Raw genomic sequence first — 22,482 nt, forward strand, 5'->3', positions numbered from 1 at the left:
CAGTTGAATTCGTTTCTGAATAAATGGGTCGTAGGACTGCACTGCACAACGTGCAAGGGCTGCTTACCTTGCAAGATGTTGAATACGAATCCTATGTGTGGAGGGTACACAGGATTCCTTCGTTTCCAATGGCTTTTGATTCATTAAGCATCTTCACTAGTGAATAGGGCAGACACACAGGGGACAAGGTGAAAATAATCATATATGCAGATGGGTTGGATGTGATATGGAGCACTGCCACTTGGACACACAGCATCCAAGCGACAATGTTTTTCCGAAGAGAGTTTCAAAGTGGTTCAGAGTTCAGCGTAAGGAATGTGTAATCCCTTTGTCATTTGTACCAGCTACTCTCTTGCCTACTATTACACATTGCCAAATTCCAGAACTAGTGCCTTCTTGTTCCAGATGTAGCAAATGCCCACTGTGTCACTAGCAGTTTGATAAAGGCAATTTCTGGGGAAATCCAACATTTAGAAGTTTGAGTGGAAACGTCAATAATTATCCCTCTGAAGTATTATAGATCAAATATGGCAAGCTATAATAATAATAATAATAATAATAATAATAATAATAATAATAAATTTTATTTATATCCCGCCCTCCCCAGCCGAAGCCGGGCTCAGGGCGGCTAACAATAATCAAACAATCAAATAATCACACATTCAAAAATATTTCATTATAAAAATTGATTAAAATCAAATTAATGGCAACCGATTAAGCAAGATTCTGTGCAGGTTGCCAGAGGAGGGAGTCAGGCTGCACCCTGACCAAAGGCCTGGTGGAACAACTCTGTCTTGCAGGCCCTGCGGAAAGATGTCAGGTCCCGCAGGGCCCTAGTCTCTTGTGACAGAGCGTTCCACCAGATTGGAGCCGCAGCCGAGAAGGCCCTGGCTCTAGTTGAGGCCAGCCTAACCTCTCTGAGGCCTGGGACCTTGAGGATGTTATTATTTGCAGACCGTAGGTTTCTCTGTGGGGCATACCAGGAGAGGCGGTCCCGTAGGTACGAGGGTCCTAGGCCGTATAGGGCTTTAAAGGTTAAAACCAGCACCTTAAACCTGATCCTGTACTCCACCGGGAGCCAGTGCAGCTGGTATAGTACTGGATGAATGTGATCTCGCAGCGAAGACCCCATAAGGAGTCTCGCCGCGGCATTCTGCACCCGCTGGAGTTTCTGGGTCAGTCTCAAGGGCAGCCCCACGTAGAGCGAGTTACAATAATCCAGTCTGGAAGTGACCGTCGCATGGATCACAGTGGCTAGGTCAGGGCGAGAGAGATAAGGGGCCAACTGCTTAGCTTGGCGGAGATGAAAAAATGCTGCCTTTGTTATAGCTGTAATCTGCGCCTCCATAGAGAGGGAGGTATCGAAGATTTAACTTCAACCGGCTCCCACGTAACCATTCAGCCACAGCTTCCAGATATCTCGCCAGTGTGTCTGGGGCCGAGTCAGGATGGCCATCCATCAACAGATAGAGTTGGGTGTCATCAGCATACTGATGGCAGCCCAGCCCAAAACTCCGGACAAGCTGGGCGAGGGGGCGCATTTTAGCGAGGGGGAGCCTTTAGTGCTCCCAGCTCTGTCATCTTTGACTATTAAGTCTGGAGTGGGGAGAGAAATTTCACGTCAAACATATGAATGCATAAATTCCTTTATTGAAAATGTTGCGATAGCACTGCATTACATATATTAAATATCCATAGTTTTCTGAAGGGTCACAGAATCTTGAGAGGACAACACTGTTTCGAATATAGAACACAAACTTTAGATATGCTCTGACAAGTACAATATAATGAAATGAACTGTGTATAACAGTAATGAAATACGTCCATTATTTTTTTAAAAAACCCTTTTGCTTACAACCTGCAAGTGTCTCATCCTTGTTAAAACTGTCTTTCAAGGTTCCCTGGAATGTCTCCAAAGTATTATGCTAATATGTAATGGTGAAAATCTGTCAGAGTAGAACAGATGGTAAGAAGAGTGAAAGGTGTAGGCTGCAGGTGTTAACAAAATGCCCTAAAGCGGTTTTGTACACAAAGACTATTACTCCTGTGTAGAGAATTATGTGCCTACCACATGTGATGTTTTCTATCTGCAGCAAGCTCAAATTGTTAGTGTGCAGCTCTATGCACTCCAAAGCAGACATGTGTGTGTCTGCCCCATGTCACTTGTGTACGGAGTTTCCTACACAGAAGCAATATATATGTGAAGGAAATTACTCTTTGTAATCTGGATCTGGTTGACCAGGCCATATAGCACAAGATGGATGGTTCCAGTTATTTCCAAGTCATTTGGATGCAATGCCATCATGAGCAGGGGAAGACCTGGTTAATATGTAAGGATGCAGCCTAGGTTGACACAGGTGGCCTTGTGAAGGCATCCTAAAGGGTGACAAGCATAGTGTATTGACCGATACTTTTTCAGGAGCATAGGAAGTACAGTTTGTTTTTTTAAAAAAATATCCCTTCTCTCATGTTGAGTTTATTTGCTTTTTTAAAAGGCTTATCAAGGGCTCCCAAAAGTTAGGAGAATGTCAGCATTTCAGGAAGGAATAGCACTGTCTTTTCATATCTTCCTCTTCCTAACAAAATATTTTTTAGAAGTGGCAAATAACCAAAAATGGTTTCCAGTTTCAATTAACTGGCAGCACTTAGTCTTTCTTACTGAATTTGGACCCAGTGCTCTCAAGTACTGCTTCATTACGCCATTTAAAAAAAAAAAGCAGAAAGAAAAGTGACTGCTTAAAAAGCAGAATGCAACCACAGGGTTCAACTCTTATTCAAGAAAGAGAACATTTTACAAGAAAAAAGAAGGGCAAAGCTAGTCTGGCATGACACAGTTTTCTCTAACAAAGAATTTCAAATAATTTATAGGGCACAGTTTAAGAATCTGTTTTTTGCCCCATAACAATGCCACTGTTTCAAAAGGTATTTCTTTATTGTTAAGCCTCTTAAAAAGAGGATCTGTCTCCAGCACGCAACCAGACAGCTGTGTTTGATAATGGAAACTGACAATGCACCGCTTTCCAACAATCCAAAGTAATGTGTTCTGCCCAAAAACAAGATTCCTAAAATAATAAGAACAAAGCAACAACGAAGTCTTTTACAAAAATTAAAAAAACCAGCAACGTATAAAAAATACCTAAGAAATGAAATGATTCATCACCACCGCTTAAGACATTTACTTCAGTCAATAAATCTTCCTAACAAATTTTGAAATTAAAATATTAAAAGAAAAAACATGCCTACTACATTTCATAAAAATGTACTATACAAACAATAAATACGTTCCTTTAAAAATGCTCCCTTTAAGTGCTGTATACTGATTTGAAAGACTAACCCCCTTTCTCATGGAAACCATCACTATACGCAGTAGAATTTGCTAACCCAACTTTTACTTCTTTTTGGTTTTCATGTAAGCAGAATAAAAATACACATGGAATGTACTATACAGGTCTATGTTTTTCCACCAGTATTCTTTCACAGTTACAAAAAATAATGAGACTGCTTTAAACAAACTTGTATATCGCAAATGCCTTCCATAAGCATCTTGCATCCATGCTGTAAGATCACCGGCAGGGCAGAAATACGACATAAACGAGGTCATTTTTAAAAATGCAATTAAGTCTTTCCACTTTTTGACCTAAAATCTTCTTGTGCAGCCAGGCTGTGACCAGATTTCACGGGCAGGAGAAGCATGTTCTATTGTGAGGCAGTCTACATTCCAATATTCAACATCCACTGAGTGCTCAGTAAACTTTTTAAGGCAGCATGTACATCACTCAAATGTCCATACTTCCACATCTTGTATGACAAAGTCTTCTTTTTTGGATAAGATATCATTATTGAATGTGCTGCAACAATTGCTCCGACCATGATATAAATCAGCATCCAGCCATAAACCAAATCTGCCACTGCAAGGAGAAGAAAATTAGCTGAAAACTTTGATTTATTCAGTTTTGATTTATTAAAAATGATGACACAATTTGCCCAATTTAACTTTCTGTTTCTTTCAGCTAGAGGGTTAAACATTTGCTTAGCCTTCTTCCCATGAAGTCAACAAGACTTAAAAACCTTTGGTTGAATCCTGTCTGTTGGTTTTTGCCCCAAAGTAGACAGGAGAGGATTGTTGCTGTTTAAAAAAGGAACATGTCAACATGGCCTTTTTCCAGATACAGTCATACCTCAGGTTGCGAACGTGATCCATGCAGGAGGCACGTTCACAACCCACAGCGTTCACAACCTGCAGCGCCGCGTCTGTGGCAATTCGGTGCTTCTGCGCATGCGTAAAGCGTGATTTAGTGCTTTTGCACATGCGCCGAAACTCGGAAGTAACCCGTTTCGGTACTACCAGGTTCGGTGCGGTCCGTAACCCAAAAACACGCAACCAGCAGCGTTCGCAACCTGAAGTATGACTATATATGGAACCTGGATATAGGCTTCTGCACATGTTGTGTGCATGGTTCTTCTGACCTCAATGGACTGGGGCAAAAACTCATGTGGTTCCTTTACTGTCCTGGATTATTTAACTGAAATAAGTAATTAAAGGCTGCAATTCAGTGACAGAGCACCTGCTTTGAATGCAGAAAGTTCTGGGTTCAACCCCCGGCACCTCTAGGTGAAGCTGGGAGAGACCCACCTGAAACCCCGGGGAGCTGCTGCCAATCTGTGCAGACAATACTGAACCAGATGAACAAAGTGTTTTAACTGTGCATAAGGCAGCCTCCTATATTCCTTTGCCCACAAGTCAGTGCAGCTATGTGCACAAGAGCCATGCACGCATTCAGAGCTTTTGTTCATGTCAAGTTCTGATGGTTGAAGAGATTAACCCCAAAGGAAGAGGTTGCCCATAGAGGGTTTTCAACAATATGATTAATAAAGAAACTTATTCAACTTACTCTCCACCACCAAGTTCTAAGGAAGTTACATCTCCGTTGATAAAGTAGGTGTTTTCTCCACTCCACTTAAAGACCTAAGGGAGAAGAGTATAATATCATAGTTATTCAACACAGTTGGTTTCAGCTGTGGCAGAATGACAGTAAGCAATGGTTAGGGGGGAGAAGTGCAAGAGAGAGTTACATGACTTGTGTCAAAAATTCACCATCTTTGCCTTTGATGGAATAAGGGCCTGCTCCTGCTCAGAATAAGAGAACGAGGGAAGCATTCATGGTGAGTTCTGGCACCTCTTCTTCTAGAAAAACAGCACTGCTCAAGACTTTTTAGCTAGAAACACTTTCATTCCTTGAGAAGCATTCAACTTTCCCTTACAATGGCCCCCCTGAGAGGTGCCAGAACTAAGTTCCGGTGAGCTCTGGCTGGAAAAAAAAAGCCCTGGTCTTAAGTAAAAAAAAAAGTTGTCCCAAGCTCGTTTTAACAAGAAGCATTAAACATTCCCTATGGTGATTCTGATATAGTCTTCTTTTTTTCTTGAGTTGTTTTTGATCCTCTCTATTTGTGTGTCAATTCATGCTCCTAGGTGTGAATCTTATTAAAAGCAGAACATTTTGCAATGTTACAATGTGGCTGCTTTCACCTTCCTCATTTTTCTGTTTTCCTATTGCAAAAATTAAGTCAGCTATTCACAGTATTGACAAGTCACTGTAGCTCCTACAGTCTTGTATGTCCTCTTTTACATTCCCTACAACTCACAGAAGATTTGTACAATTTCCACCTGAACAGCCATGTTAAAAAAATGTGGCCTCTGTGAGAAAATGCAACCTTTCCTATTTATTTTATGCGGTTCTTCCTTCAAGAAGCCCAGACTTACATAGGATCCGCTCACATCCAGACACCAACAAAGCTGAAGCTTGTTCAGCTGTGCCAATACAACAGCATCAGTATATTTAAGCCCTTTCATTGGTGTGCTTAATAATGTATTCAGAAATGCACCTTCGAGCTTTTGTACAAGTCTCAGCATCATTTCACATAAACAAGCATATGGTGTAAGTAAAGTGTTAGGACTATCCTCAGCGCACCTTACCTTGAAAAGAGGATCAAATGTGTATAGGAAAGTTTCTCCAGTGCCATAATAGTGATCACTGAAGTGGAAAGGATGAGTTGCATAAGCCCCAAAAACCTGCCAAAACAAAATTACGATTATATTGGAAGATACTTCCACATTTAAAGGCATAAACATTCAAAAACATTTCAAACAAGGTTACTGTTGTTTTTACTTACTTAACCAACCTATGAAAAGCAAACATTGATGACAATTTTCATATCTCTTAAGCGTTGGTCATTTATTCTGTATTTTATGATTTTAAAATTTTTATAATATGTTTCAATGATTTCATTGCATGCACAATGGTTTGTAATGAGTTGCTGGTTTATAAATATTCGTAAATAAATATGACTGCAGTTCAGAAATGGATAAGGAGACATAGATGCCTTCATTCTGCTGAATTATCAGGAGCTGAAAGCTCAAACATCTGCAGCATGCACACATGGAAATAGCCCCAATAAAAGGCACAGAGAGGTTCTATCAGTCCTCTCACACCTATCTTAGTGTCAGTTTTCAATACACAGATCGGCTTTTAAAACCCTCCTTCCAGACATTCTTATCAAAAAGCTGATGGAACTAGACCTTTCTTCTACCATCTGTGACTGGATTAAAGACTTTCTGAGGGATCGGACACAAACAGTGAGGACTGGGCCTGATACATCTCCCTCCCTGAAGCTCAGCACTGGCACCCCACAGGGATGTGTGCTGAGTCCCTACCTGTACTCGCTCTATACATATGACTGTATTTCATCTGATCCAGCTACTGCAGTTATTAAGTTTGCAGATGATACTACCATAATGGGTCTAATTGCAGGTGGAGATGAATCAGCATACAGAGGGGAGGTTCAAAAAGTATCTACATGGTGCCTAGAAAATAACTTGCACCTAAATATTAGCAAGACAAAGGAGATGGTGTTGGACTTTCAGAGGAAGAGAGGGGAACTAGCCCCATTGTATATCAGGGGGGTTGTGTGGAGAGAGTCTCTTCCTTTAAATTCCTGGGAGTTTACCTTAGTGAAGACCTCACTTGGAAAAACAATATAACTCAGGTGGTTAGGAAGGCCCAACAGAGACTCAATTTCCTTAGGGTTTTGCGAAAGAACAATGTTAAACAACAATTGATGACCTCCTTCTACTGGTCCACAAAAGAAAGTGTCCTCTCATATTGTATCACAGGGTGGTACGTTGGCTTGACAGCCACGGACAGAAAGTCTTTACAGAGGGGGGTGAACACAGCACATGATATCATAGGCTGTCTCCTGAGCCCACTAGATGACATCACAAGGAATCCATGCCTTAGGAGAGCGAGAAAAATTCTCAGGGACGATTCAGCACCTCTTTAATCTTCTACACTCAGGCAGGAGATATAGAAGTATAATCAGTCGTAAATAAAGGTAAAGGGATCCCTGACCATTAGGTCCAGTCGTGACCGACTCTGGGGTTGCGGCGCTCATTTCGCTTTATTGGCCGAGGGAGCCAGCGTACAGCTTCTGGGTCATGTGGCCAGCATGACTAAGCTGCTTCTGGCGAACCAGAGCAGTGCACAGAAACACAGTTTACCTTCCCGCAGGAGCGATGCCTATTTATCTACTTGCACTTTGACATGCTTTTGAACTAATAGGTTGGCAGGAGCAGAGACCGAGCAACGGGAGCTCACCCCATCGCAGGGATTCAAACCGCCGACCTTCTGATCAGCAAGTCCTAGGCTCTGTAGTTTAACCCACAGCACCACCCACATCCAGTAATCAGTCGTACCAACAGGCTAAAAAACAGTTTCTATCTGTGGGCTGTAAGGCTGCTGAACGGAAAATAATATAGTGCAACTGACTTTCAGGGTTGGTCTGTTGTGCAATAAGCACACAAAGTGCAATGAGATTGAGTGTATGGGGGGGAGGCTTGGTTAATTTCATTGTACACAGGTTGTACATTGACAATAAAGTTGTTGTTATTATTATTATTATTAATAATTATTTCTCTTCTTGTGCAAAAGTTACAAGTATTCTAAGTTGCTCCTCCATCTAAACCCCTAGCAAAATCCAATGTAGCATGAGCAGATGTCCACTAGGGCAACAGGGTTTCCATTCCAGCCCCTGCATGCCCGAAAATTGCTCTTGAGAGCTGGAGAACCTTCCAGAGCAGTTTCTGGGGTGCAGGCTGGAGGATAAGAAACCAGAAGTCCCATTGAAAAGTGGGGCACAAGCAGGCAGACATAATTAGATCTCAACCATTTTAAGACAGAAGAACAATGGCATCCATAAACTTGTGCTTTTTTATGCCAATGTAATCTAAACACGAAGCAAAAGTACTTTTCACACTATGAAGCACTCAAGTAACTTGAAGCCACAAGACAGAGATAAATTGTGCTTTTTGTTAATACTTGAAATACTTGGAAACAAGAGGGAAAACAAAACACAATTAAACAGGATTTGTTGTGGTGCCTAACCTGATTGTCCATGTCTTTGATGACAAGCAGGACAGGGCTATCAAGAGATGCCGATTTACGATAAAGTGTTTTCAAGCTGGTTCCATGTTCTTGTGTGCTGTAGACTAGCCTCCAGGGATATCCCTGAACCCTTGCAGGCAGGCACTGGGCGAGCTAGAAGATAAAAGACAGCATTGTAGTTAGTGTAAAATGCAACTGATGTGGCACTAGAAATTTCATTCCGTCCTGTATGAGAACTGAGCAGTTCAACCTATAATCAGAGCTGTACCTCTGTACAATGAGGTGCATGAACAAGCTCCATAGGACGGGGCTCCCTGGTTGCCATTTATAAAGCATCAAAAATTAATATGCATTGCACACAATTAAGAAGAGTTTGGATTTTAAGAAGAGTTTGGATTTGATATCCCGCTTTATCACGATCAGGAGGAGTCTTAAAGTGGCTAACATTCTCCTTTCCCTTCCCCACCCCCCACAACAAACACTCTGTGAGGTAAGTGGGGCTGAGAGACTTCAGAGAAGTGTGACTGGCCCAAGGTCACCCAGCAGCTGCATGTGAAGGAGCGGAGACACGAACCCAGTTCACCAGATCACGAGACTACCGCTCTTAACCACTACATCACACAAAACATGTTCTGATTTTATATAAACACACACACATATATACATATATACTTACACACACATACATACATTCTCCCCTTTATACACTTTACCTGTTCTATATGCATATTTTCTAAGAGCACACTCTGGTTTTTTAAGACAGGCAAAGCATCTTCATCTTCTTCACTGCGTCGATCATCTTCTTCACAATAGCTGCAAATGCTCTTTCGCCGTTTTGCCTCTTCTACAGTAATAATCTAAAAAGGGTTTTAAAAAGAGATCTCTTTTTTTAAAAAAAGTCTGACAATAGTTTTATTCCATAATGCTAGATCAGTGGTACTCAAATGTTTTTATAAGAGAGAAAGTGACCCAGCACAGGGAAGGCTAGGGAAGCAAAACCATCTATTCATACCTTTTGGGGGTATGCCATGTGCATCTTGAAATTTACTTATTTGATTGATGCAGTACACAATGTGTGAAAAGAAATGCTCTATAAAAGAGTAAACTAATGCCCAGGTAACAATGGCATAGCTCTATCTCATTCAGAACAGGTTTACCTAGTCACGGGCGAAAATTAGACAAACTAAATTGTGAGGGAAACACAGTAAAGGGCTGCTTTTAGCATCAGCTACCCCCCCCCCTTTCTTTGGAGCAACTGAGTTTGTAAACAGTACCACAAACTAAATATCTCTTACTAAAATCTGCAAGAATTAAAATACTTAACTTTGACCGGGATTGTGCTCTTACTTTTTAAAATGGGAGGATAAAAGGGGAGGCCTAAAATAAGAATGTGTGGCTGGCATTCCACTAACAGCGCTAGGGGAATGTGATTTCTCAAATCTGGGAACCTGCAGAGGGGGAGGAGAGGGGGAGAACATTCTGCTGCGCAAGGAGAAATCCTTGTGCTGATGGAACAAGTGATTTATCCTATGCCCCCAATCCAGGCACCCTGAAGGGCTCACAAACCAAGGAACTCTTGTGTTTGCTGTGATCTGTACAAGGGGACTCCTTTCTTCCAGATTATCTAGCCAACAATGGTCAAATATTGTCAACTGGATGGCAACTGACTGGCCTTATAACTAAGCCCAGAGGACTCTTTTGACCCTAAACTGTAATATTCATTCAGCAAAGGAAGAAGTTGCCTTATTTAACATGTATGCTAAGGAACTGTTCTGTAACGGGCAGAGAGTTCATAGAGAGGATGATATTATAATGCGGAGGAGTTTGCTCTCTGGCTTTTATCCATGCCACCACATTATTCCAACCACATGGCCTCTCATAGAATCACATCAGATATGACTAATCTAATAGCTAAAGGGGTTGTTTTATGGTAATGGACATCTATATATATTGATCTAATTTGTTCGCTACATTATATTTGACTGTCAAAGGAAGAGGACAGTGTAAAATAAACATGGACATTTATTGGCTTATGGTCAAATTAGGTCATCGTATTTGAAATGTTTTCCATTACAGCTCCTATGCCGTGACCCTCCAACTTCTACTACCATTGTAAAAACGAGGGAAATGTTTTTAAAGGATTTACTATTTAGATAGCTTTTTGTTTGATGGAAACCTGTAATATACTTTTATTTATTTTATTTCATTAATTTTTTGTCATGTTTCAGAATAAAAGCCTGCTCGAGGTACTTCAGTCATAAAAGCATTAAACATTAAAACAACTGCAAAACACATACCCCAATCTAAATTAAACCTAATAAACAACTTAATGTGATTTAACACCTCATATATGCTACTTGTCCTTCAGAGGAGCGTGTCTGCCTTTTTCAAGTCCAGGAAGGAAGTGCTCAGGGACGGCTTATGGAAATACTTGAAATGATTAATTAAAATCTCAAGGTACAATAATGAAAACAAGATAAAAACAATGAACAGAAAAACAGAAGATAGAAGAGCCAGCGTGTTTCCCAAGTTGGGAACAAAATGTTGACTATGTGCACCTGCAATTGAGATGCAAAATATGCATTTTATTTGCATGTGAAGAGGCAGTTGCATACACACTGAAGGACAGGATTAAAAACAAACAGCAACAGCAGAAACTCCTTTTACAGCTCTTTTAGTGCCGTAATCCTATACACAGAGAATAAGTGCAACTCAATAGTACGTACTTCAGAGTAGGCATATGTACCAAGATGAGAAATCACAATTTCAACAGAAATGCATTCTACAACAAGGGCAACAACATGATCTCACACAGTGGCGTAGCGTGGGTTGTCAGCACCCGGGGCAAGGCAAGTAATTTGTGCCCCCTAACCCTGGATTTGCGCCCCCTAACCCTATCCCTAACCCTAACCCCCAGATGTTGCGCCCGGTGCGGCCGGCACCCCCTGCACCCCCCACGCTATGCCACTGATCTCACACCATGTGCAGCACTGCATTTGTCATGCATATAAAAAATGATATGCAACGTATCTTAATTGCAACTACGTTTCAATATGGTCTATGATGAGAACAGTTTTATTAACCAGGAAACAGCACTCCCATTCTGAACGTTCTATGTTGAGAATTGGCAAACAAAAGAACTAAAAGACAACAACTTTCATTTTAACCTACCTTCACGAAGGGCTCCTGGTCAGGCTTGGCACAGAATATTATTTGAAAATTCACAGCCGTTTCCTTTTGTCTGTCTCTTATGATTTTCATTTTTTTATTACCTTCTGATTTCTCACCACAAGTGAAGCTCCTGTCTCTACAGCTAACTCTGAAACAAGCTGCTTTCTAAACTGCCTTATATACCAAACTTACTTTCGTTTTCTCTAGAACGAGCCCAAGGGCAGCCTGGCAACAGATTCAACGCAAAAAGACTTTATTGTAAATAGGGTATGAGTCAGATAGCAGCAGCAGTCCATTTTCAGATTAGGTTTTGCAACAACTTTTACTTTTATTGCCATTTCCATGCACTACGTAAACATAAATTTACAGTGGCTCCAAGATTTCACAAGAGCAGGCTCTCTTACCTATTCCCAAAAAATTGCAGGAATCCCAGGATTTTCTTGTACACTCTTTATCACCTGTCAATGCACTTTTCCTCTAAACCCAACTGATCAAACATCCACTGATCAGCATTAGATAAGGGACATCACTTCCTAATAGCTGCAGTGTCCTTTCTTGATTTCACTTATCTCCAGCCATCACAAGGAATGATGCTCTCTTAAGTAAGGCTGTCATAATGACATTTTTAAAAGGTAAAGGGCCCCCAACATTTAAGTCCAGTCGCAGACGACTCTGGGGTTGCGGCGCTCATCTCGCTTTACAGGCCGAGGGAGCCATTTGTCCGCAGACAGTTTTTCTGGGTCATGTGGCCAGCATGACTAAGCCGCTTCTGGCGCAATGCAACACCGAAACCAGAGCAGCACATGGAAACGTTGTTTACCTTCCTGCCGGAGCGGTACCTATTTAGCTACAGTGGTACCTCAGGTTACATATGCTTCAGGTTACATACGTTTCAGGTTACAGACTCCGCTAACCCAGAAATAGTACCTCAGGTTAAGAACTTTACTTCAGGATGAGAACAGAAATCGTGCTCCAGCAGCACAGCAGCAGTGGGAGGCCCCATTAGCTAAAGTGGTGCTTCAGGTTAAGAACAGTTTCAGGTTAAGTACGGACCTCAGGAACGAATTCCTGGGTTCAGGAAACTATATGTCTATCAAGGGACCATGCTAATAATGGCCAGAATATGTAGAAAAGAATATGGGAGTCTTCCCAAAATAAGCTTCAGGCCACTCCAGATCATACACCCACATATCTAGGATCCTGTCTTCTGTGTGATGGCAAATACCGTAATTGCTTCAACTGATTTCTCTGTTTGGTCTCAATATGCAGTCAAGCCTTCCTCTACCATGCCACCACAGGTCATATGTACCCACAACCTGAGAAAAGTGGGTGGCATTCAACTAAATATAGGTAGGTAGCCGTGTTGGTTTGCCGTCGTCAAAACAAAATAAAAAAAAATCCTTCCAGTAGCACCTTAGAGACCAACTACCGTACGTTTGTTATTGGTATGAGCTTTTGCTTGTTTTTTCCTGTAAGACCAATTGCAGTTGTTAACAGTCATCAACCATTCCCACCACCCTTCTGAGTAAATACCCCTCCCCAACCTCTCACTTTATATATGGTTGGTCTCTAAGGTGCTACTGGAAGGAATTCAACTAAATAGTTCCACTAGTGCACTGATTACCGCTAGCGTGATGGAATTTCTTCCCTCTTTTCCTCCCACATGTTTTCTGCACTATCCCCAATCTGCTCTGAAGGGATGGGGGAATTCTCAGAATAGATTTCATTGGGGGAGGGAAGGGGGCAAATGTTCTATTGTGCAAGGAAGAATCCTTGCCCTGACTGTTCCACTTAGTGCTACGCTGAACACATCCCTATGCCACTTGCAGTTTCTTTAACTAGCTTGTTCTCTTTTTTATCAGAGAGATTTTTTTTAAATGCAAGTGAAGATTTTTTTTTAAAAAAAACCTGATTTTAAAGTTCAAAACTGATTTAAGAGGAATGAAATCAAATCCAATCAAAACAAATTAAAACAGGTTAAACCCATCTTTCTTTAAACTTATCACTGTGCAATTGATATTAAATCAGCATATATAATGTAATCATTTAGGCTCCCTGTCCTGGGTCACAATTAGGAGTAGCCCAAATTTTCCATTACCTCATTTATGAGTATTGCAGTGATTTAGAAAATTACTGTGCATCTCAAAAGAGATAGTCTCCTAGTCATAGAGGTGTGATACTTAGAAGAATATAAACTGCCAACTCATAAAAATATCAAGGTGGTATACAGTAAAACCATTAAAACCTATTGTATGTAGTAGACCAAGCTTATTTTGGAGTTCAGGGGTATATAAACTCTTGTTCCTTTTTATGCTTTCTGACTGAGTTGTGACTTTTCAACACAAGGAAGAACTTGAAATTGGTAACCAACGTCAGCACTGAGCTCAGAAAATGGAAGGGCACATGGTAAACATCTGTGTGCTCTCACTGCTAGTCTCTATATCCTTCGCATGCAGCAACTTGAATGGCCCAACCAATACGTCATGCATTGCTGCCTTTCACAGTTTCCAGTGCTTGATTAATTCCCTGTAACAATTAACACTTTTCCAGGTATGCCCAGACAAAGCTAGCCCCTCCCATTTTTTGGAAATAGGTAAACTGCTTTCCGGAGTTTAGGCTAAAACAGCATGTCAGAGGAGCACACACACTGGATAAACGGATAGCCTATTGTAGATTTTACTTATTTTAAACTAATGTTTATGGCTGTTAATCTTATAGTTTTATATCATCCAAATCAGTTAAATTTTCTGCTTTAAGTCAGAGGAAAGGAAGGACACCAACACATCTTAGTGCCCCGCTGCCAGGAAATCAGCAGCGGGATGGATACCTGCCTACCTGTGGCAACTTGAATGGCCTTTATCCTGCCTTTTGCTTTCCAGCCTTGATTCATATCCTGGAACAATTAACACTTTCCTAGTTATTCCTAGACAAAGCTTGTCCCTCCCATTATTTGGCAACAGCTAAGCCGCTTCTGGCAGTTTAGGCTAAAACAGCAAGTCTGGACCTATTGACTTTTTTTAAAAATGTAATTATCACACACCTTTATATCAATAGCCACCCTCAGCTTCCAGTCAGAGGAATATAAAAACATTTATATAAATGAAATTAAAGGAAATAATAAGGTTCTTTGAATTTTTTTAAGCAGCCCTGTAAAGATTGTGTGTGTGTGTGTGTGTGTGTGTGTGTGTGTGTGTGTGTGTCTATATATATATATATATATCTTACAAAGAAAATAACTGAATGATTGAGATAGCAATTGTGCCAACTTTAGGCTTCTGTAGGGAAAACAGAAACGACTCCTAATGGTACCTTTCTGTTCATCTCATATGTATACTCATATTCTCTCTCTCTCTCTCTCTCTCACACACACACACACACACACACACACACACACACACACAGGTCGTCTAGGGACGGGACACATTCTCACTGCCACCACATGCAAACAATGTAGTAGAATCAGTAGTTCTCTTGCCTCAAAGAGCATCTCCCATTCCTTCCTTCCATAGGGTAGTGAGTAGCTGCAGGATCAGTGAAGCTTAGACTCAAACAGGACAAATTTATCTCCCCAAAGACGATTTTTTTAAAAATCAAATTTTATTTTATTCACAAAATGCCTCAGTCTGGATCAGGATCTCCCTTCATATTGTTTTCCTGCCAAAATTTCTCCCCAACTTCACCACTACCACCACAAAAATCAGGGCACATAGCAGTTTTAGGGAGTGATGTTTTAGGCAGTGATGTTTGCTGTGAGATTGGCCACCTCAGGGATTCCTGCCTGAGCTGAGAGTTGAATAGGAATTGTCTGCCCATATGTCATACTCCTAACGGGTATAGTCCACTAGCTTTCTAACTCTATGCTTTTTGGTACATTTAGTATAGGAGCAACTGTCCAGAAGAGTTATTTGGGTTAGCAGGGATTACGTTCCTCAAGCTACATGTGATTTCTTTCTGAATGTTCTGATTTGCTTTAATGTAACAATGCTTTAATTGTTTTCATAAATCAAATATATAAATACTACTGGGAAGAAATAAACGGAAAAGGGGTTGTTAGTTTTTATCAACTGTCCAAACCAGTTTTTCCAAAACTACACAGAATGTGGGACAGGGGGTCACTTAAAAGGTCAGGAAAAACGAGGAAATGAACAAGGAAGAAAGGAGCTCCGATGGAGAAAATTCAAGAGGCAGCAGGGGCTGCACAAAATGAGGTTGCAGTTGCCCAACTGTGCATTAAGATACATGTCATTCTTTTATTATTGTCCACTACTTCTTGACCTTCATGAGCTAATGTGTTCTGAAAATTTTTGTTCTGTATCATAATAAAACAGGTGTTGTGATTTTATGTTGTACACCGATCAGTTTCATTGCTGCCTGGAAGGTGGTCATAAAGTCATTTTGAAATTACAGGGATTTGTATGTGGGGTTTTTTCAATAAATTCCCACTGCAAAAGAAACTCATTTGATGGCAAGTAAATTGAACAATAATTCTAAAATAAAATAAAACTCTATTTCCTTTTAAGGATCCTATGTTTTAGACCTGAAGGAATATCATATCCCATTGTTTCCTCAATTTTATCCAACAAATCCCTCCAAAATCTTTGCATAAAAAATTGCTTCGATAGAGCTGCATCTCTCCCCCCCCCCCCATTTTTTTAAAAAATCCTGAATGTGTGTATGCCTCTGAATCAAAGATTCTAACAATTTATCTTACAGGCAGATGTTGCAAGTTAACATCTGATCCTCAACTACATAACCTGTATTGTTATTTTTTTGTCCTGTTGATGACACAAATCTTTAACTTACCCTACAAATCCTTTGATTTGTGTGAATTTAAAGTATCTGTCTACAAAAATTAATGGCAGTAATAAAGTGTGTATCTGATCTAGACAATTTTGTTAAACACAAGAAACTTTGCTTCAAGATTAAATAATAAATATTTAACCATATAATTATGTAACTGTTGCTCTGGGCTCCTTTGGGAGAAAGGGCAAGATATAAATTTAATACACAAACAAAATGAAGAGTTTTGCAGGGATGCCAACAAGAACAAGAAGAAATTATACTAACAACTCATAGAAAGATTGTTTCTGTAGTGGACAAATTATTTGACCATGAATGAGCCTCACAAGGTTGCTGTGAAGATAAAACTGCATGCCCTGAGCTCCTAGGAATAGGGATAAGATAAGACATGGGACTGATTAAATGTTTAGGATTTATTTTGCACAAGTGAACCTGAATATATTTGACTGAAATATATTTTGCTAGAATTCATAGTCTTTGTGTTGTATCCAGTTGTATCTCTTTCCCTTGTAGCATATTTTATATAAGTATAAAGTTTTAAATCTATCAATGTTTAATTGTATTTTCCAGTTTTTAGCCATTCTGGTTTTTGTCTGTAAACTGCCTTCAGTCCCATTAGGGGAAAAGGCGAGGTATAAATTATTAATAATAGTAATAACAGGGAATTTATGTCTGGTTTCAGGAGCACTCAGTTACCAGGAAATATGAGAGGAAACAGGCCTCAAAATGGCTACTGAAAAATCAGAGTGTATATGTTTATAATGAATTTATTAGTACTACAAAAGAAAAATATTCTATAGAAAAATGGAGTATTTTCATATTATACAGGAACCCAAACGTACAAAATACAGTAATTCATTTTATTATATTTGGAGTAATTTTTAAAAATTGTAATAATATGTTTATGTATTTGTTGATGTATTTATTTGTTGATTTTGGAATTATTAAGTTGAATAAATAATAAATACATTTTTCTTGTCACAAATGCATGTAGTTCTTTATTTGAACTCTACAGTTAACCTGCGATATTCAGTATAAAACTAACATAGGACTGTATTATCCATTTATTCATTGTAGCCGAGTCCATGAAAAGCTGAATTTGTACTTTGTAACACATGGTCCAACCATGCATGAAACCATGAGGACTATGAACTTACTTTAGAAGAGGCCAACGACAGGTTACAATCAGTAGGAATAAATCTCCTTGGCAGCCAGATGTGTTGTTATAGATCAATCCTGCCATGGAGTGTCAAATACTTCTGATTTGAAAACAGATACCACTCACCTCCCAGCTTTTTGTTGAGGGTTCACTGAAGAAGTTGTCTATCATGTCAAGCTCCTCCTTTTCCACCACAACAAAGCCCTGTTCTTTAGCATCTTTGCCATACACATCTGGTGACCACTGTACAAAGAAGGTATACAGGTGATCGACCCTGTGAAGTGAAAGCAAAAAGATAGGGGCTGAGCATTCCGAAACCCTTCGTGGGAGGCAGATTCACTAACAGTAAAACTCTGAGCACATCTTCTCAACGGTAAGCCCAAATCAGTTAAGTAGAACTTACTCCTAGGCAAGTGTAAAATACTAACACCACTTGCCAAATACCTAAATGAAGCTTTTTTGAACATGTTCAGTGAATGTGGCAGCAGCTCTTGATTTTGACCAAATATTTGGTGAGAGCTGGAGTGAACCTCAGGCTTACACTTTCTCCCTACTCCTACCTCACAGAACACCCAAACTGCAAAATACTGTAGGTATTCAACATTGAAACTCTCTTATCCCTCGATTTTGAAGCAGTTTTGCATTCAGTATACTGATTCAAGAGTATTGCTGCATTCAGAGAGCACAGGAAACAAACCATCCTTTGAAGCTGCAATTATCAAGTGATAAACAAATATGAAAATAAAAACTCATAAAGAGATAATGGGCCACTCTGGCTGAGACCAAAGGCCCAGCTCATCCAGTATTTTATTCTTCCAATGGCCAACCAGATGTATAACAGCTTGTGATCCGCAGCCTGAGTTTTGGTTTTCCATGAGAAACAGAGGGAAGGCAGGTGCAATTTTATCTAATCTTTCTGCAACCACTTCCTACCAATCCACTGGGGCGGGGGGAATCCCTCTAGAAATGCAAGTGACTCACTTAATGTCTTTCCACATGATGTTTCACTGTTTCATTTTGTGTCACTACAGCCTTTCCCAGCCTGGTGAGCGCCAAACAGTTTGGACTACAGTTTCCATCAGTCCCAGCCAACATTGCCAATGGTCAGTGATTCTTGGAACCTGTAGCCCCAAACAACTGGAGAGCAGCAGAATGGGGAAGACTGTTCGCAAAATGTATATATCACTTGATTTTTTTGGGGTGGGGGGAATCTCAAAGCCGTTTACAAATAGGATAAAACAAGAAAATCAAGCAAAAACTACAAAAGTACTTTAAAACATACAAAAGTTAAAATACTAAAACAGATTAAAATTACCTCAACTTCCTAAGTACCTGTTTCCATAACAGATCAACTTGCCTATTTCCAAAGTGATATATCAAGTAACTAATTTCTAGAGAACCAGACAGAAACATAAACCTGCTGAGGGAAAGGCAATCACTTAGTTAAAGACTATCAAATCATAAACATTTTACTGCGTGTAATTCTGGTAGCCAACTATTAATCTCGTCACCGTTCTTAGATAAAAAGATAAACCATATAAATCACTCTCATATACACATTTAAAGCAATGAGTCTCAAGCTGTCTTAATTTCAGGGATTCTCAGCTCACTTTCTTCAAGTCAAGCTTGTCAACTGATTAAAGCAGGGATGTCCAACAGGTCGATCATGATCTACTGGTAGATCACCGTGAGGTTTTGGTAGATCACAGTCGATCTCTGGCTCCCTTCCCTCGCCCCGCCCTCCATTGTTGTTTGATCTATGGAAGGGAAGACGGAGCTTCCTCTGTGCTGCTGTTTTCATCCATAGAGATCTCTTTTTGTGAGGAACTTCACCCCTTTGTCCCTTGCCTTTAACCCTCTCCCAAAAACAGCTTTTTTATTCCCTAAAAAAGCTCAACAACTTTGAGCTGAAACCCCCCCCCCCCCAAAAAAAGGAAGGTTTTAATTCTGAAAGTAGATCACAAGTCACTTGAGAGTTGGCTACCCCTGGATTAAAACAACGATGAATAAGTTCCAGCCTAATAAGTGGGTCGAATTACCGTAATCATTTGGTGCCAGGTGATTGACAGGCGGGTGGACCCAACCACCTGTCAGTGTAGCCTGCAGAAGATTGGCTGATTTTGGATCTGGCCCTGCCCCCGCAAGAAGTTCCCTACCCCCAGCTTAAAGCATTTTGATTTGTAGACAAAGGCTAGTTGCCAAATTTGCAGACAGGGAATACACAAAGAAACTAAGGGAGAACCTGACAGTGCTGAGTTTCTGGAAGAGGGTGGGAAGAAGGTAGGGAACTGGTCAAGAATATATTTTGTACAAATTTTGCACTGGGCACAGAAAATTCTCTACCTGTGGTGCTTCCACCTACAGCTGTGAGTGCTGTAGATGTGCTAAGTGCAAACTTAAATGTCCAGTTCTCCTCATTCCAAATAATCTTACTGAATGGCATCATTCTACAAGTCACACCAGTGGGTGGGCATGAGCTGTGGCTCTCACTCTTTATTACCAAAGCTTAACTTACCGTAATCATGTTATCTTGATCAAAGGCTTTAAGGTCTGAAATGCTAAACACGTAAAGCCCATGCCAGTCAAAACAAGCGAGTGACCTTGTTTGCCAGCCTTTCAGAATCACTCCAACTCTTCTAAAACAAAGCTTTATTTGTACACAAATAAGTTTGACCAGGTGGACTTATGGGTAACTTACAAAGGACGCAGTCCCTGCTCAGAGAAACAAAAACTCTGTTTTGGCCACCACTGCACCTAGAAGGTGGTTGTTGGAAATGCAGCATAACAGTTGCACGGAGCAATGTCAGGACTGGGGGACTGATGCACAATTAACAAGCAATAGGGACGCAGGTAGCGCTGTGGGTTAAAGCCTCAGCGCCTAGGACTTGCCGATCGAAAGGTCGGCGGTTCGAATCCCTGCGGCGGGGTGCGCTCCCGCTGCTCGGTCCCAGCGCCTGCCAACCTAGCAGTTCGAAAGCACCTCCGGGTGCAAGTAGATAAATAGGGACCGCTTACCAGCGGGAAGGTAAACGGCGTTTCCGTGTGCAGCTCTGGCTCGCCAGAGCAGCGATGTCACGCTGGCCACGTGACCCGGAAGTGTCTCCGGACAGCGCTGGCCCCTGGCCTCTTAAGTGAGATGGGCGCACAACCCCAGAGTCTGTCAAGACTGGCCCGTACGGGCAGGGGTACCTTTACCTTTACTTTACCTAGTTAGCATGATTTATATAGTTACTGGCTGCAGAAGGGTAGGTGCAGGGCCAGATTTAGGTCTGATGAAACCCTAAGCTACTGAAGGTAATGGGGCCCTTTATATGTCCAGGTGTCCTTTGTCAACAACAAATTGTCGCTGTTTTTTGTATTGAATATATGCTATATGGTAATTTATGGACCTAATAGGCATCTAAAGCCATTTGCACATAACAAATAGGAGCCTACACAACACAAAACACTGTTGCTGTATGTAGGTTTTATTTGTTTTTTATCTTGTATTTTAGAAATGTACATCCAGGTTTTTCCCCTTTAAATTTTTTGGGGGTTCCCAAGAGAGTAATATTCATAATATTCTGCAGCAGGGGCTGCTGTGCAATTTGCCAGTGCTTTATTAAGCACTAGTAACTCTCTCTAGTCATCCCTGCTTTTAACTCACTGGCAAATGTAAAGCAGGCACTACTGCAGAGGTTTATAGAAACAAACTACTAGCCTATTATTCTTCAAACATAACAAGCACATACAAAAGTAACACAGCCTATTTATGCTTATACATCCTATGCCCTTTTAAAATGTGGGGTTTTTTGGGGGGGAGGGGTTATTGGGTTGTTTTTAACCTGATTATGTATTTTGTGGTTTTATATTTTGATTTTATTCTGTGAACCGCCCTGAGACCTGAGGGAGGTATATAAATCCAATAAATAAATAAATAATATACTTACCCTCTAGAACTGTTGAAATTCCCCATTGCAAGATACACAATGAAGGACTTTCAGTAAGCTGGCTAGATGCAGTGGTACAACTGGGTCAACATAAAGATTCACGCAGCGCAAAGAAGGACCCTTATAAAGCATACCTCCCTAATGATTATTGCTTCTAGAGTTTCGTGCCAAAGATAAGGGCTCCTCCTATTTCACAATCACAAAGGCAACAGTGGCCAAAGTCACTGATTAACCGGTTTCATGGTCTACGCTGACAAAGTAAGATATGCTTTGGGAGAGAGCGCTTGCTGCATGTCCAAAGTCACATAGAAGACAGACGTGTCCAGCAGAAGACGCCAAGAACTGCAGCTGTGGCACATTGTACCTTATTGCAAAGTCAGTCATGCAGATGGGCTGCATGATCCATCAGCAAGCTTATCAGCTACATGACCTCGTTTCCAGGATGGATGGCATTGCTAGTCTGTTGTGGTAAGAACAGCCAAGAGTCTTGTAGTACTTTAAACACATCTATATATAAACTTGTAAGGAACTGAATCCATCATTTCATCCAATGGTTTCATTTTGTTCTTGGAACTTTTATGAATGCTGTTATGGGTCATGCTTCAATATCAAGAGATGTGTTGCAACATAAATAAAATGCAAGACAGCTCTTAATAATAAAACATCACCTTGGAACAATTCTAAGAACTCAAATGAAATATCTGACACACACACACGAGCTTCAGCTGTGTTTCATTTTAAAAACTCTTGCTACTGCCTTGTTCAGTCACTCCATTAGTTCACTCTTCAGCTTTGGAAAGAGTCTAGAGTGCTTCCTTTCTCAGACTTAATCTGCTTTCCGCTAAGTCTTTTCTGGACTATTATTCCCCTTAAACTATTTTTGCCACCCATTTATTTTAGGCTTTCCCCCATTCATTCTTGATGAAGCTGTTTGAAGGTCAAACTAGATGTGAGACGAAACATGCAAAGGCAGGGGAGGAAAAGG

General features: G+C 40.6%; 1 protein-coding gene across 3 annotated transcripts in view; it reads right to left on the reverse strand.

The window, feature by feature from the left end:
- Nucleotides 1-1,630: 1,630 nt before the first annotated feature.
- NCOA7 (nuclear receptor coactivator 7) overlaps nucleotides 1,631-22,482 on the reverse strand; it is a 46,821-nt gene continuing 25,969 nt past the window's right edge. For 2 of the 3 annotated variants that reach the window (XM_079970754.1, XM_079970753.1), the window contains exons 10-15: nucleotides 17,695-17,842; nucleotides 9,152-9,295; nucleotides 8,439-8,591; nucleotides 5,975-6,070; nucleotides 4,893-4,966; nucleotides 1,631-3,908 (exon numbers count right to left, since the gene is read on the reverse strand). In XM_079970754.1, coding sequence (XP_079826880.1) covers nucleotides 3,773-3,908; nucleotides 4,893-4,966; nucleotides 5,975-6,070; nucleotides 8,439-8,591; nucleotides 9,152-9,295; nucleotides 17,695-17,842 — 751 coding nt within the window. In that variant the 3' untranslated portion in view covers nucleotides 1,631-3,772. Of the gene's footprint in view, nucleotides 3,909-4,892; nucleotides 4,967-5,974; nucleotides 6,071-8,438; nucleotides 8,592-9,151; nucleotides 9,296-11,609; nucleotides 12,155-17,694; nucleotides 17,843-22,482 lie in introns of those variants that run through there. The other variant, XM_079970755.1, reaches the window with a different exon arrangement.

The sequence above is a fragment of the Podarcis cretensis genome (assembly GCF_951804945.1).
Source record: "Podarcis cretensis genome assembly, chromosome: 3".
In the NCBI taxonomy this organism is placed as follows: domain Eukaryota; kingdom Metazoa; phylum Chordata; class Lepidosauria; order Squamata; family Lacertidae; genus Podarcis; species Podarcis cretensis.